This window comes from Centruroides sculpturatus, unplaced genomic scaffold (genome assembly GCF_000671375.1).
Source record: "Centruroides sculpturatus isolate CEXI.00-Female unplaced genomic scaffold, Cexi_2.0 scaffold370, whole genome shotgun sequence".
NCBI classification, from domain to species: Eukaryota; Metazoa; Arthropoda; class Arachnida; order Scorpiones; family Buthidae; genus Centruroides; species Centruroides sculpturatus.
This window is the reverse complement of record NW_019384564.1, coordinates 206,950-219,499: the sequence shown is the minus strand read 5'-3', so window position 1 is coordinate 219,499 and position 12,550 is coordinate 206,950. Positions and strand designations below refer to the sequence as shown.

At 31.8% G+C, this 12,550-nt stretch overlaps 2 protein-coding genes and 1 pseudogene across 3 annotated transcripts in view; all 3 read right to left on the bottom strand.

Moving 5' to 3' along the window:
• Positions 1–1,030: 1,030 nt before the first annotated feature.
• Positions 1,031–4,495, bottom strand: LOC111624015 (high mobility group protein B2-like). 2 transcript variants are annotated; one of them, XM_023366784.1, is made up of 5 exons: positions 4,345–4,495; positions 2,845–3,063; positions 2,600–2,754; positions 2,349–2,523; positions 1,031–2,284 (listed from the first exon to the last, which is right to left on the bottom strand). In XM_023366784.1, the coding sequence occupies exons 2-5, from the start codon at positions 2,989–2,991 to the stop codon at positions 2,108–2,110; spliced, it is 654 nt and encodes a 217-aa protein (XP_023222552.1). In that variant the 5' UTR covers positions 2,992–3,063; positions 4,345–4,495; the 3' UTR covers positions 1,031–2,107. The 2 variants fall into 2 exon arrangements, with proteins under 2 accessions (XP_023222552.1, XP_023222551.1); XM_023366783.1 differs by having other exon boundaries at positions 4,271–4,420.
• A 274-nt stretch (positions 4,496–4,769) lies between these two features.
• On the bottom strand, positions 4,770–5,524 carry LOC111624005 (annotated as a pseudogene).
• Positions 5,525–6,163: 639 nt separating this feature from the next.
• The window catches only part of LOC111624014 (splicing factor 3A subunit 2-like), a 29,347-nt gene continuing 22,960 nt past the window's right edge, over positions 6,164–12,550 (bottom strand). The window contains exon 3 of the mRNA XM_023366782.1: positions 6,164–8,643. Coding sequence (XP_023222550.1) covers positions 7,898–8,643 — 746 coding nt within the window. The 3' untranslated portion in view covers positions 6,164–7,897. The remainder of the gene's footprint in view (positions 8,644–12,550) is intronic.

The following is a 12,550-nucleotide window of genomic DNA, read 5'->3' as shown; positions in this document are numbered from 1 at the left end:
GCTAGGGAACCATCTCGAAGCCTTGGAACGAAGACCTATCAATTGACTGTAGAGGAAATATCCGCAGCCATATCTGACAGTAACAAACATTTCCCGAGCTCGAAATTCGATAACAAGACGCAAAAAACAAACAAACAAACAAAAAAAATATATAAGAGAATTAAACCATTGAATCGATTTATGTTTTGCCAGTATAACGACACCGTTTCTAGTTAAAACTAATAAAGGAAGATTGTTACGAATGAAAAGGAACCAGACAAGTCTAGACATCATCACTCCTCCTCCGACATCACCAGTTGAGAACGTAAAATCTACACACCAATTCTTATTGTAATCTACCGTACTAGATCGATAAGGTAGAAGCCGACTACTACACGAAATCGTCAAGCGGCAAACTCATCCACCTTTTCCGGCTTCAACCGGCTGAGATTGCCGTTAATTCATTTTCTCTTGACACGAACAGACTGTATCGTACTTGTTTAAAGATGGCGACTTTCTTCTAAAAAAAATTATAATTCGAGAAACAGGAAGACTAAATAATACACTCGATGCCTTGTAATGTAAAACAGGTTATACCAGGTTGTTGTTGTTGTTATGTTATTGTCTAAGTACAGTACATCATCGACATAAAAAAATCTTTCTCGTGTTTACTTTTTGACGTGTACAATGTTGTTTACACAAGAACTTAACAAATTTGTTAATTCTTGATTCTATATAAACAACTCTAGCAAAATGTCTGGCTATATTCTAACAAATATGCATTCGTTTCGAGACGGACGGCACTTCCATATGTACTGTACGTACTACTACGTTCTTCATCTGCATCGATCTTGTAGCTACTACTCGTTCCTTCCGAATTTTAATAAGCCAAACCGCGTACGTATGGTACATAAATATAAACCAATCTTATTATTTTTTTTAAAAAACCCTCTAATTACGGAAAAAAATAATTTCGTGACACCAGCGTGTGATGTCTACGTTACGTCAAGCCGATGTTGTTTTAATTAAGTTATACATAAAAAAGAGATCGTTCCAAGTTCCATTTAGTTTATTTCAGCTCAGAAAATACAAAAGTCACGACAGCACATTAAAACAACTGTTCACTAAACAACTTTTCTTTTTTCTTCTTTTTTAAAACTTTACAGAAAACGAAAAAATAAAAAAGTAAACTTCATGGGGCATAGTCTCCATGTTCAGGAAATGATTGGAACAATTGAAAGGCACAGTTCTATTAAAGTGGTGATTTTTTTTTTTAACTTAACAGTAGAAATTCATCTTTTAACAATTCCAAAAATTTCACAGAAAAACGGACAAAATATTGACAAGTTAACAATATATATCTTTTTTCTTTAACTGGTTTTTTTTGTACGAGTCAATATTTTGGCTTTCGTCAATGTTTATAAATTTATATGAAAAACTAGCTGTTGTAATACTTAATACATCAGAAAAACAATAGAATATGAACACTGACAAGGAAAAAGCACTTGTTTCCTTGTTAAATATATTTTATATATTTATATATATATATATGTATATAGTCTCTTCAATTGTTCTAACTGTACCATGGTGACAAACTTTGCTGCTTGTTTATATTATACATTATGAAAAATTACAAGATATTAAGAAATATTTAAATGAGGTAACAAACAGCAGCCCCAAATGTGATGAACTCAATGAGCAATAATTCAAAAACAAAATGAATAAATGTTTACTTAGGCATGTGTGATGACTTTAGCTTGTCTGTAGCAATCACCGAGCTGTTAAGCAGTGAAGTCTACCAAACATTCAAAAAAATTTTTTTAATAAAATGATTGCTACAGAGAAGCATATTAGGAGAAAAATGCAAAATTTTTACACTTTTTCCAGGTAAACCATCTACATGAAGAGGATTTTCAACATATCTCTGAATTCACGCCTAAGTACATAAGCATGTTCACTTGATGAGCTGAAAATTAATGACATGATGACATGATACACAGGGTAACAAACCTACTCCAAAAATCCCCTACATGAAGTATCATAGAACTATGAACAGGGAGTTAAGGACAGCAATAATAGTGTCCTTTGGCCAACTTCAATGCTAACAACACTGTGAACCACAGATGCTTCACTCATCGTCCTCTTCCTCTTCCTCCTCTTCATCTACATCGTCCTCTTCTACTACTTCTTCCTCCTCTTCTGGGGATTCTTCCTCCTCCTCGTCCGATTCATCTTTCTTTTTGGCTCCTCCAGCCTTAGCACCACCACCTGCCTTAGCCTTCTTTCCCTTATAAGCCTTTACTTCCTAATTGGTTTTTTAATATAAATTAGTTTACTTATTAAAAAAATAAAATTTATTTAAAACACACCTTTTCATATCTGGCTTTATCTTTAGCAGCGAGAGCTTCATATTTTGCCTTGGTTTCATCTGTAACTTCGTTCCACCGTCTACCAAGTTCTTTGGCAATTTCACCAACAGGAGCATCTGGTAAACTTTCCTTTGCTTTTGGACGTTCATCATTACAAAACCAAAAGAAAGCTGATCTAAAGGGCAAATAAGAGTTTCAACAAATAAAAGAATTTTTAATTTATTTATATACTTTTTGAAATAACATCTTACAAGGCCCTTTTGGGAGCATTTGGATCTTTAGTACGTTTACGCTTCTTGGTTTTTTCTCCCTTTACTGGTTTATAATTTGCCATTTCGGACTCGTATCTCTTTTTATCCTTTTCGGCCATCTGATGGAAACGCTGCTTTTCCTTCTCGGACATTGTCTTAATAGTAACGATAGAAGTAAAATAATTTAAAATCCATCACACGTAAACAGAAAAACCGACTTAATTAAATTCTCGAAACAACCTCACCTTCCACCTTTCGGCACATTTTTTGGAAAATTCGGCAAAAACGACATTTTCATTAGGATGCTTCTTTTTATGTTCCTCACGGCATGTCTGAACGAAGAAAGCATAAGCAGACATTCTGCCACGGGGCTTATTGTCACCTTTGCCCATTTTTGAATAAGAAGACCTGATAGCGTGAACACCAATTACGATTCAAATCCCCCTTTTTTGTACGTGCAAACACTTGTAATAAAACGAGCGAAGATAAGTCGTTTACACTTTATTATTTAATACTTCAATAAAATGAATTATTATTATTCCTTCCGCATAATTTAATAAGAGCAATAAACAATATAAACAAACAGGAGACAAGTGATCCACTATATAAACAGTAATCATTTGCCTTAAAAATAAGATATAAATAAACAAACAAAAAATTTCTCTTATTTAATTGCACTTAACAGTTATTCGGTCTCAATCAGGGAAATTTTCTACTTATTTTTTAATTGTTTTTAAAAATTACCTCGGCCAAATCAAACATTCTGATATTTATAAAACTATGGCAAAGGCAAACATCAATTATTTTTAATTACCTAGTTCGATAAAGGAAGATTAAACATTAAAACATTCCTTCTTGTCAAAAAAGGGCGATTCTCCAACAATCCTATTAAACCTGCACCATGCAAACCAATTAAGGGCAATTAAAGATTATAAGAGCGATTTTCCTGAAATAAATTATATAAAATATATAATACATAAATACATATTCTATTCCTACATAACTCCTCTTTTTTTTTTTAATTATTAAATTTGTTTAAATGTCACACCACCAAAAACCGTTATTATTAACCAGTTCAACAACCGCGAGAATCAAAAACAAAAGAAAAATAAAAAATTAAAAAATAAAAATGGCTAAGAACCTGGTTTTCATGAATGAAACCCCCGTTATATTATGTCCTTGAAGTCGAGAATGTATTGTACATTAAAAAAAACCAAACGAAAAAAGGTTTTCGAAGCCATTTTTGACGAAACATCGCAACCGCCGAGCCTATACTGTAGGATTCAGTCCGTACAGTACTGTATGAGTTGCTATCTAATAACGTTGTTGTTGGCTTAGGCAGCCATTGACGACTAACAAAGAAACGATCGTTTTTAAAACGAGTTATTTCCTTCACCCGCCGTATAATCGTCGAAATTAATTAAACCGTGACGTAGTACCATCCTTCGTCTGTCGATTCGACCCGATAACGAACCGATCGTTTAATTTATTAATAAGAAAAATCGTCAAATTGCATCCTTCTACTCGGCCTCCATTGCTACACTATGGCGACCCTTCTTTGTGCAACGTTCATACTAAGCCTATAGCAATGACTAATAGAGAAGTAGTAGGAAAGGCGTTTGATCGTCGAAAATACGATCTGACAGCATAAAACTTATTCTTCTACATTACCTTTTGTCGAAAACGTATCTTGGAAGTCGATTTCTGAATCTCTTTAACGATTATTTACAGCAAAAACATCTTACCTAAACAACTGCCTAGTCAACGCCGCGTTGGCAAAACGAACACCTCACGCGCTCGCTTGTACGTTTCAAAGGGAGAACCGTATCATTGGTTAGTTCGCTACCGGGATTACGAATTTAGCCAATGAGACTTCGCGTGGCTATCACGTGACGTGTGACCATCGCTTTGTTTAACCAATGGTATTGAGTATTTAAAACCGAAAAGGAAAGGCGCGGAATACGGAATCGTCGTCTGCTTCGGTTAGGGACTAACAATCGTAACGGATTTATAATGGCTGGCGGGTGTACTTACTATTACATTGTCTCCTACCTATAGAATTAATATATAAGTAATTTTATGTAATAAAAATTATTTAATTAGGATTTATTACGACATTTGAAGGCAGTTAATCGCCATCATCATCACTTTAAAATTTTATTTTCGTATCTTATAATCTAGAAATTTAAAAATTTCTTCCAAATTAAACTTTAATATCGTTTTATTATTTAAGTAAAAATATNGCATGTTTGGAAGTGGAGGGGGAGGTGGTGGAGGTGGTGGAGGAGGTCCCACCGGTCGAGGTGGAGGAGGATGCATCATTGGCGCCGGTGGCGGAGGCATGCTGAGAGGTGGTGGTCCCATGGGACGTGGACCAGTGGGTGCCATCATAGGTGGTGGTTGTCCAGGCATCAATGGTTTGATTTTTTGATCTACTTTAAAACTAAATTGTAAAAAAAACTGTTTAGTTTCTCTGTTCCACATTGTCCAAAACTTTTCTTCACTTTTATCAACTTCACGACTTGGTACTTTAAATGCTATAGTTTCGTATGGTTCGGCTGCAAATAACAAGTATTGCCATCTCCTATCTGGTGGCTCTACTTTCTGTTCGTAAGCGGACATGAAACGATGACGAGGGGTGACTGTTTCTGCGATTTCTGGATAATCAATTTGAAAGAGAAGGCTTTGTTGACCGGTTTCGCTTTCTCGTTGTTTAGTTACCCGATAACCGGGACGACCGATCTTTACAAATTTTTTAATGTCAACTCTAGGTTTTGCGGGAGCTGGTTGGGCTGGTGATTCTTTTGCTTCTTTTGCAGCCCTTCTAGCTAGATTAGCTTGATGTTTCTTTCCTTGAGTGTGAGCTAAATAACTCCCCTCATTATTATGAAGGGTCAAACATAACTTGCATTCATATGAACCTGAAAATTAAAAGTTCTCAATCATTTTTTATATTAAATAAATAACGCTTCTGATAAATACGATTTTTTGTGTATTAATAATATTATTGATGAATTTTTATTAATTATGAGTAAATGTAAACACTCAATAAGTAGCCGGAGACTTATAAAATTCGTTTATAAATACTGTAATAAAAATGGCAGCCATGTTTTTTTTTCATTTTTTAAATTACGAGAAAGCGTTATATAAATATCATAATCTGATTGGTTAATTTTGAATCAGATAACGAAGTCGTTTTGAAACGGTTGACGCTACTAGTTATTTTTTGAATTTAAACCGTCCAATAAACGCTTTGATTAAAAAATTATTAAGAAATGTGTTTCTAATTAAAAACTCTATTCGATGTTTCCCGAAGAGACTGTTAAATCAACCAATGGGCGCATTGTTTAATTAACAAATGCAAAGAAAAATATTTTTATTTTAAATTATTACAGAAAAATAAAAAAAACTGCATAAAAATTACAATTTTCATTTAATTTTAACATTAATTTTAAAAGTGAATGAAAATTGCCAAATTTGCAATTTTTATCCTTTATAAAAGATAAATATTTGCATCAATAAGATCCATTAATCAGGATTTATAGTTTCTACATTCAATTGAGTGATTTAAGAAAAAATGATGACTTATCAGTGAAATTTCTCTGGATTATGATTCTTGGATAAACATGCGAATTGGAATCATTTACACGATATAGCTGATGTTTTCATGACGTTCATTCGTCTATCCAGACTTTATCGCATAAGATATCATTTAATATACTTGAACAAAGAGCGAAGTGCACCGATTGGGGTATCTCAAGTGGTAACCTTTTCGATGCAGTATTAGCTGGGATATGCTATAATTCTGTCAAAAAATATAGATATATATAAATGAAGTTTAAATAATAAATTGAGTTTCTTAAATAGTTTGCATAGATGCGAATATAATTTTTTCCAATCTTTTGTGTATATTTTTTCAATTAATTAAGAGAAACAGACGAGGTTATAACATCTACATTGCATCTATAGGTTAACGTTCTATTATGAGAAGCAGTCACAGCAACAAAACCCGTTTTTCTCAGACTTCCTCGTCAAATTTTGAAATGCCACGCATTTAATTCTGCAAAGTCTAATCCCTTGATAAAATAACTAATTTCTCCCTTCACACAGGTATAGAAATACTTTCATGTAATTCTAAAATTTGTGATAAACAGCGTCATATATTTCTTTTTCTTTTATATAAGAATACTAATAAACATGCTTTTTTTCTCTCCGCCCTCTCTCTAGAGAAAGAAATCTAGATTGAATTTATAGCTTTAAAAAATGCATAAGAAATAAAATTACAGAAATATGATCGAGTTTTACCACATATAAAGCAATATGTAACGAAGGAAACCGATAAAAAGTCGAAAATAAACAGGAATTGCTATTAAAAATATTTTTTAAACTTTCGTTATCGTTACCACTATATACGCTACAGCAGAGAGATAAATACTGAAGTATATATGAAAGTAGAGTAATTTATAAAGACGATTGTATCAAGAACAATCACAGGAACAGCCGCGGTCCCATGAGCAGGAGAGTCACCCCTGGGTACTCGTAACACGTGGAGCCATTGACCGGGGTCAACCCAACAAACGAACACCGGAACTCGTCCTATAGCATTATCACAACTCTCACGACCGTGAAGTTTATATATAATAAGAAAATATTTAAAAACAAATATATTTTTTCTATATTAATGCGTACAGTTTACAAAAGTTTACGTGCGTTTCGAAATGAAATACCATGCAGTGAATGTAACATATTTTATACTTCGTACTGCGGCAAAAAAACGAGTGATGCTGCAATATTAATAATGAAATACATCAAAACTACGCGTACAATTTTCATTTTAAATGAACAAATAATAATAATGAAATAAATCGTAAGTTTAATTATTCGCATAAGACCTATATACGACGGTTGATTTTTCGAATTACATAAGCCTACATTTAGAAAATAACGAGTCGACAAGAGAAAATTATTTGGTAGCCGCACGGATCGATATACATGAGTAATTTTGATGTTTACTGTCGCCATATGTATTGATTCTCAAAATCTGAATCTAAGAGATTTTCCATGTGAGGCCGTATAACTGAAGATCTTTACAGTAGATGGCGCCACACCAAAATAGGTTCAAATGTAATATTTTTTTTTTATAAATCAGAATTTCTTACTCATTATTTTAAAATTTATTAATCAAATGGAACTTGTATGATATGATTATTACAGATTAAATTTTCTAAACACTGGAAAAATGATTAATACATAAAAATTGGTTTTTATTTTTTCTGAACAATGAAAATGCTAGAAAATTCACTGAGGTGGTGGACCAGGTGGTTGAGGTGGAGGAGGAAGATGTGAAAAATGAGGTGGAGGAGGAGGCATGTTTGGAAGTGGAGGGGGAGGTGGTGGAGGTGGTGGAGGAGGTCCCACCGGTCGAGGTGGAGGAGGATGCATCATTGGCGCCGGTGGCGGAGGCATGCTGAGAGGTGGTGGTCCCATGGGACGTGGACCAGTGGGTGCCATCATAGGTGGTGGTTGTCCAGGCATCAATGGTTTGATTTTTTGATCTACTTTAAAACTAAATTGTAAAAAAAACTGTTTAGTTTCTCTGTTCCACATTGTCCAAAACTTTTCTTCACTTTTATCAACTTCACGACTTGGTACTTTAAATGCTATAGTTTCGTATGGTTCGGCTGCAAATAACAAGTATTGCCATCTCCTATCTGGTGGCTCTACTTTCTGTTCGTAAGCGGACATGAAACGATGACGAGGGGTGACTGTTTCTGCGATTTCTGGATAATCAATTTGAAAGAGAAGGCTTTGTTGACCGGTTTCGCTTTCTCGTTGTTTAGTTACCCGATAACCGGGACGACCGATCTTTACAAATTTTTTAATGTCAACTCTAGGTTTTGCGGGAGCTGGTTGGGCTGGTGATTCTTTTGCTTCTTTTGCAGCCCTTCTAGCTAGATTAGCTTGATGTTTCTTTCCTTGAGTGTGAGCTAAATAACTCCCCTCATTATTATGAAGGGTCAAACATAACTTGCATTCATATGAACCTGAAAATTAAAAGTTCTCAATCATTTTTTATATTAAATAAATATGAAAATTACAATAAAAAATAAATAAATAAATGAATTGTATAAAAACAAATAATTAAAGAAACAAATAAAATTTTTAAATGAAATACAAAAAACTTTTAATAAAAATCATGTTTTTGATAATTTGATAAGCATTGTAAAATTTTATGGTCTTCAATACACTAATGTGATATCTGTTATTACACAACAAAAATTAGCAATAAACGTCAATTCATAAAATAAAAATGATTCCTTTTCTAAACTAAATTATAACATAAGTGATAAGAAGTTATGATTTAAGTATTGCTTAGCAAATGGTTACAGAGGCAGCTTGTGATAAATATGTAAAGTAATTTTAAGAGAGTTCAGTTTACAGAAAAGAGTTTCAATCGTTTTCTCTTTGGATACTAAATATTCAATATAGTTAATTAATATTAAACATAATTAAAAGCATTAGACAACAAATGTAGATTCATTAACCATGCAGTGAATGTAACATATTTTATACTTCGTACTGCGGCAAAAAAACGAGTGATGCTGCAATATTAATAATGAAATACATCAAAACTACGCGTACAATTTTCATTTTAAATGAACAAATAATAATAATGAAATAAATCGTAAGTTTAATTATTCGCATAAGACCTATATACGACGGTTGATTTTTCGAATTACATAAGCCTACATTTAGAAAATAACGAGTCGACAAGAGAAAATTATTTGGTAGCCGCACGGATCGATATACATGAGTAATTTTGATGTTTACTGTCGCCATATGTATTGATTCTCAAAATCTGAATCTAAGAGATTTTCCATGTGAGGCCGTATAACTGAAGATCTTTACAGTAGATGGCGCCACACCAAAATAGGTTCAAATGTAATATTTTTTTTTTATAAATCAGAATTTCTTACTCATTATTTTAAAATTTATTAATCAAATGGAACTTGNATAAATGTAATACTAAAAATGATCTAGTTAGACTACATAGAATTTTATAAAATATTATTTTTAATTAAATTTTTATTTACAGAATTTTATTTAAAAAAAAAATACTGGCTTCGAAACAATAATCTTGGCAAATGAAGAACATTAAAACCAAATTATACATAAAAATTAAATCTCCATCAATATTGAAAAAATTTACTAAAAGAGAGAGAGACTTTATGATTTTCCATATACAATTTATATATACTACATTATAATGTTTTTGCCTTTAGAGTATGCAAATGAAAGCTTGAAATAATTAAATAAAATTTAATAGTGTGTTAATTTATATGATATTATTTATATTTTACATCTATTGTCAAACTAAAATATTTAGAGAAATGGTTACTTTATGGAATCCAATGAATGATACAATTACTAAGAAGTTGCTAACAATAGTCATATCCATTTACATATCCAGTAGATTATTTATATAACAAGTAATGTATTCCAATATCATTAAGAAATTCCTGAATTATTTATTATAAAATAAAATTGGAATCTAATATCCAAAATAAATATTTAAAGTAAATCTATAATAATTCTGGATTTTATATTTTAATTAAGATTTTAAGAAACTATTCAACATTGTCTGTTGAAATAACATAAACAATAGCTGACAGATTTGGGATATTTATTCAAATTTAAACTTGAGGAGGTCTATACCAGTGTTCCACAACTGGTGTGCCATCACAAAGATGAAGGTGTAACATAAACTTTTACATATTCTATTAATTTCAAATTTTATTTATATATTTTTATCACAGTTGCTGTGTTTTTTATGCTTGTATTTCATTCTCTGCCGTAGCACTGATGAAATAAGACAATGTTTGTTTATTCTTTATTACAAGCCATGCATTTTTATGTATTGTCAAGAAATTAAATGTAAAATAAATTTGCTCACAGGTGTTGGTCTGTTTAATAATAATAATAATAATAGGTTCGTGGCATTATATAATTCTATTAATAGTATCATATCATACGTTTTTGAGGAAAATAACATTTTGGTGTGCCGTGTTGAGTCATAGATGTGCCGCAAGAAGAAAAAGGTTGCGGAACACTGGTCTACACTATCTCTTAGAATCAGTCAAGTAATCATATAAGAAAACAAGTAAAATGGCCTTGCCGTTTTACTTGTTTTCTTATAAGATTAGATGAACAAATTTCATACTGCAAGCAAAATAAGGTTATTGAGTTCAAATACGAAAGGTTTGAATAAGAAGCTGTTTTTTGACAACGTAGACAATAGGCCTGCATCCTATCTATAAAAATTAAAAATCACACTGCAAACAGAAAGCTCCAGGAAAATGAAACCAGATGAATTATATGGTAAATGACTAAGACAAGGTAAACAGACAATGAATTTTCCTATATGGAATGTACAAGGGATCAGATCAAAAAGACAAGAGATAGTTAAAGAAATAAAAAGAATGAAAATTGACATTGTGATCTTAACAGAAACAAAAAGGAAAGGGTCAGGTATGGAAGAACTGGAAGACTATATGCATATTTACTCTGGTGTATCAAAAGAAGAAAGAGCAAAATGTAATGTATCCATGATGATAAAAAAGAAATTTAAGAGAAATATTACCAACTTTGAAACAATAGATGAATGAATGATTAAAGTTAACCTAAATATTTTTGGAAGACGAATTACTATCATTGGAATTTATGCACCAAATAAGGATGAAACCCATGAAGGTAAAGATTTGTTTTAAAAGATGCAAGAGATGATAGATGAAAGTGGCGAGACAAGAGAAATAAAGCTATTGGGTAATTTCAATGCAAGAACAGGATCATTGAAAAATAACAAAATTATTGAACAATTCAGAGAAAATGTGATGACTGACAATGGAAGAAGACTAATAGACTTTTGTAATACAAATCAAAGTCAATAACAGGTTTTTAAACAAAGATATTCATGGAATATGGAAAAGGAAATGTTGCAATATGGGAATAGATATTAATGGTAAACCAACGTTTACATTGCAATTTGCAGATGATAAGGATGATCTAGAATAATAAAAAGAAATAATCTACATCTGTCAGTGCTATTTCCAAGTATCAATAAATATAAAGGAGCCGATAACCTAAATGGATAAGGATGAAATCATTAAGATGTCATAAGATTTACCATTACCAATTTTAAAAAAATTTTTAATTTTTATTGGTTTTCTGTGCTTTTTAAGGAACTTTTTTAACAATGGGCAGCTGAGTAGCCTAAAAAGGAAGACCTGGCTGTCTATGGGCTGTTCTGGAACACTAAAGAAAAATAAAATGGTGATCATATGAAAATATTTAGAGAAATTTTGTCTTTCATTTGTATTACAGAATAAAAATAAAAATAAAAGAGGAATATTTTAAAGAAGATTTATATACAAACATGAGCACAACATGAGTAAAACAAAATATTTATGAATAAGAAGGGCTAAAACAGACATGAAACTGGAAGAAGGAGAAAAGATTGAGGGATGTGACCATTACAATTATCTTGGAATACAAATTCATCAAGATGGAAGAGATACATTAGAAATTAATACAAGATTAGCACAAGGTAAAATGAAGAAATAACTAGATCAAGAAAAAAAAAATATATATATACAGGTAACCCCGTATAACACGGTAGTTACATTCCAAAAAATTGCCGTGTTATGCGAAACAAAGAACTAGTACGAAAAGGAGGGTTAGGTTCCAAAAATTAAAAAACATGCTACTATATTTTCATAATTAAGATAAATATCTTTATTAAAATTTTCTTAAGTGATACATATTAATATAAATTAAACAATGTTTTCTTTGTCATCACTAAAAGCACTATTAACCGAGAGCGTTTTATTTTTGGCAAGTTATCGTTATCCTCTGAGCATTTTTCTGCATTATTTTCAGATTCATGCTTTACCT

Coding starts and splice junctions, on each gene's coding strand:
- LOC111624015 (XM_023366784.1), bottom strand. CDS start 2,991: ATGGGCAAAGGTGACAATAAGCCCCGTGGCAGAATGTCTGCTTATGCT. Junction 2,755..2,844: donor AATGTGCCGAAAGGTGGAAG/GTGAGGTTGTTT, acceptor GTTACTATTAAG/ACAATGTCCGAGAAGGAAAA. Junction 2,285..2,348: donor ATAAAGCCAGATATGAAAAG/GTGTGTTTTAAA, acceptor AAAACCAATTAG/GAAGTAAAGGCTTATAAGGG.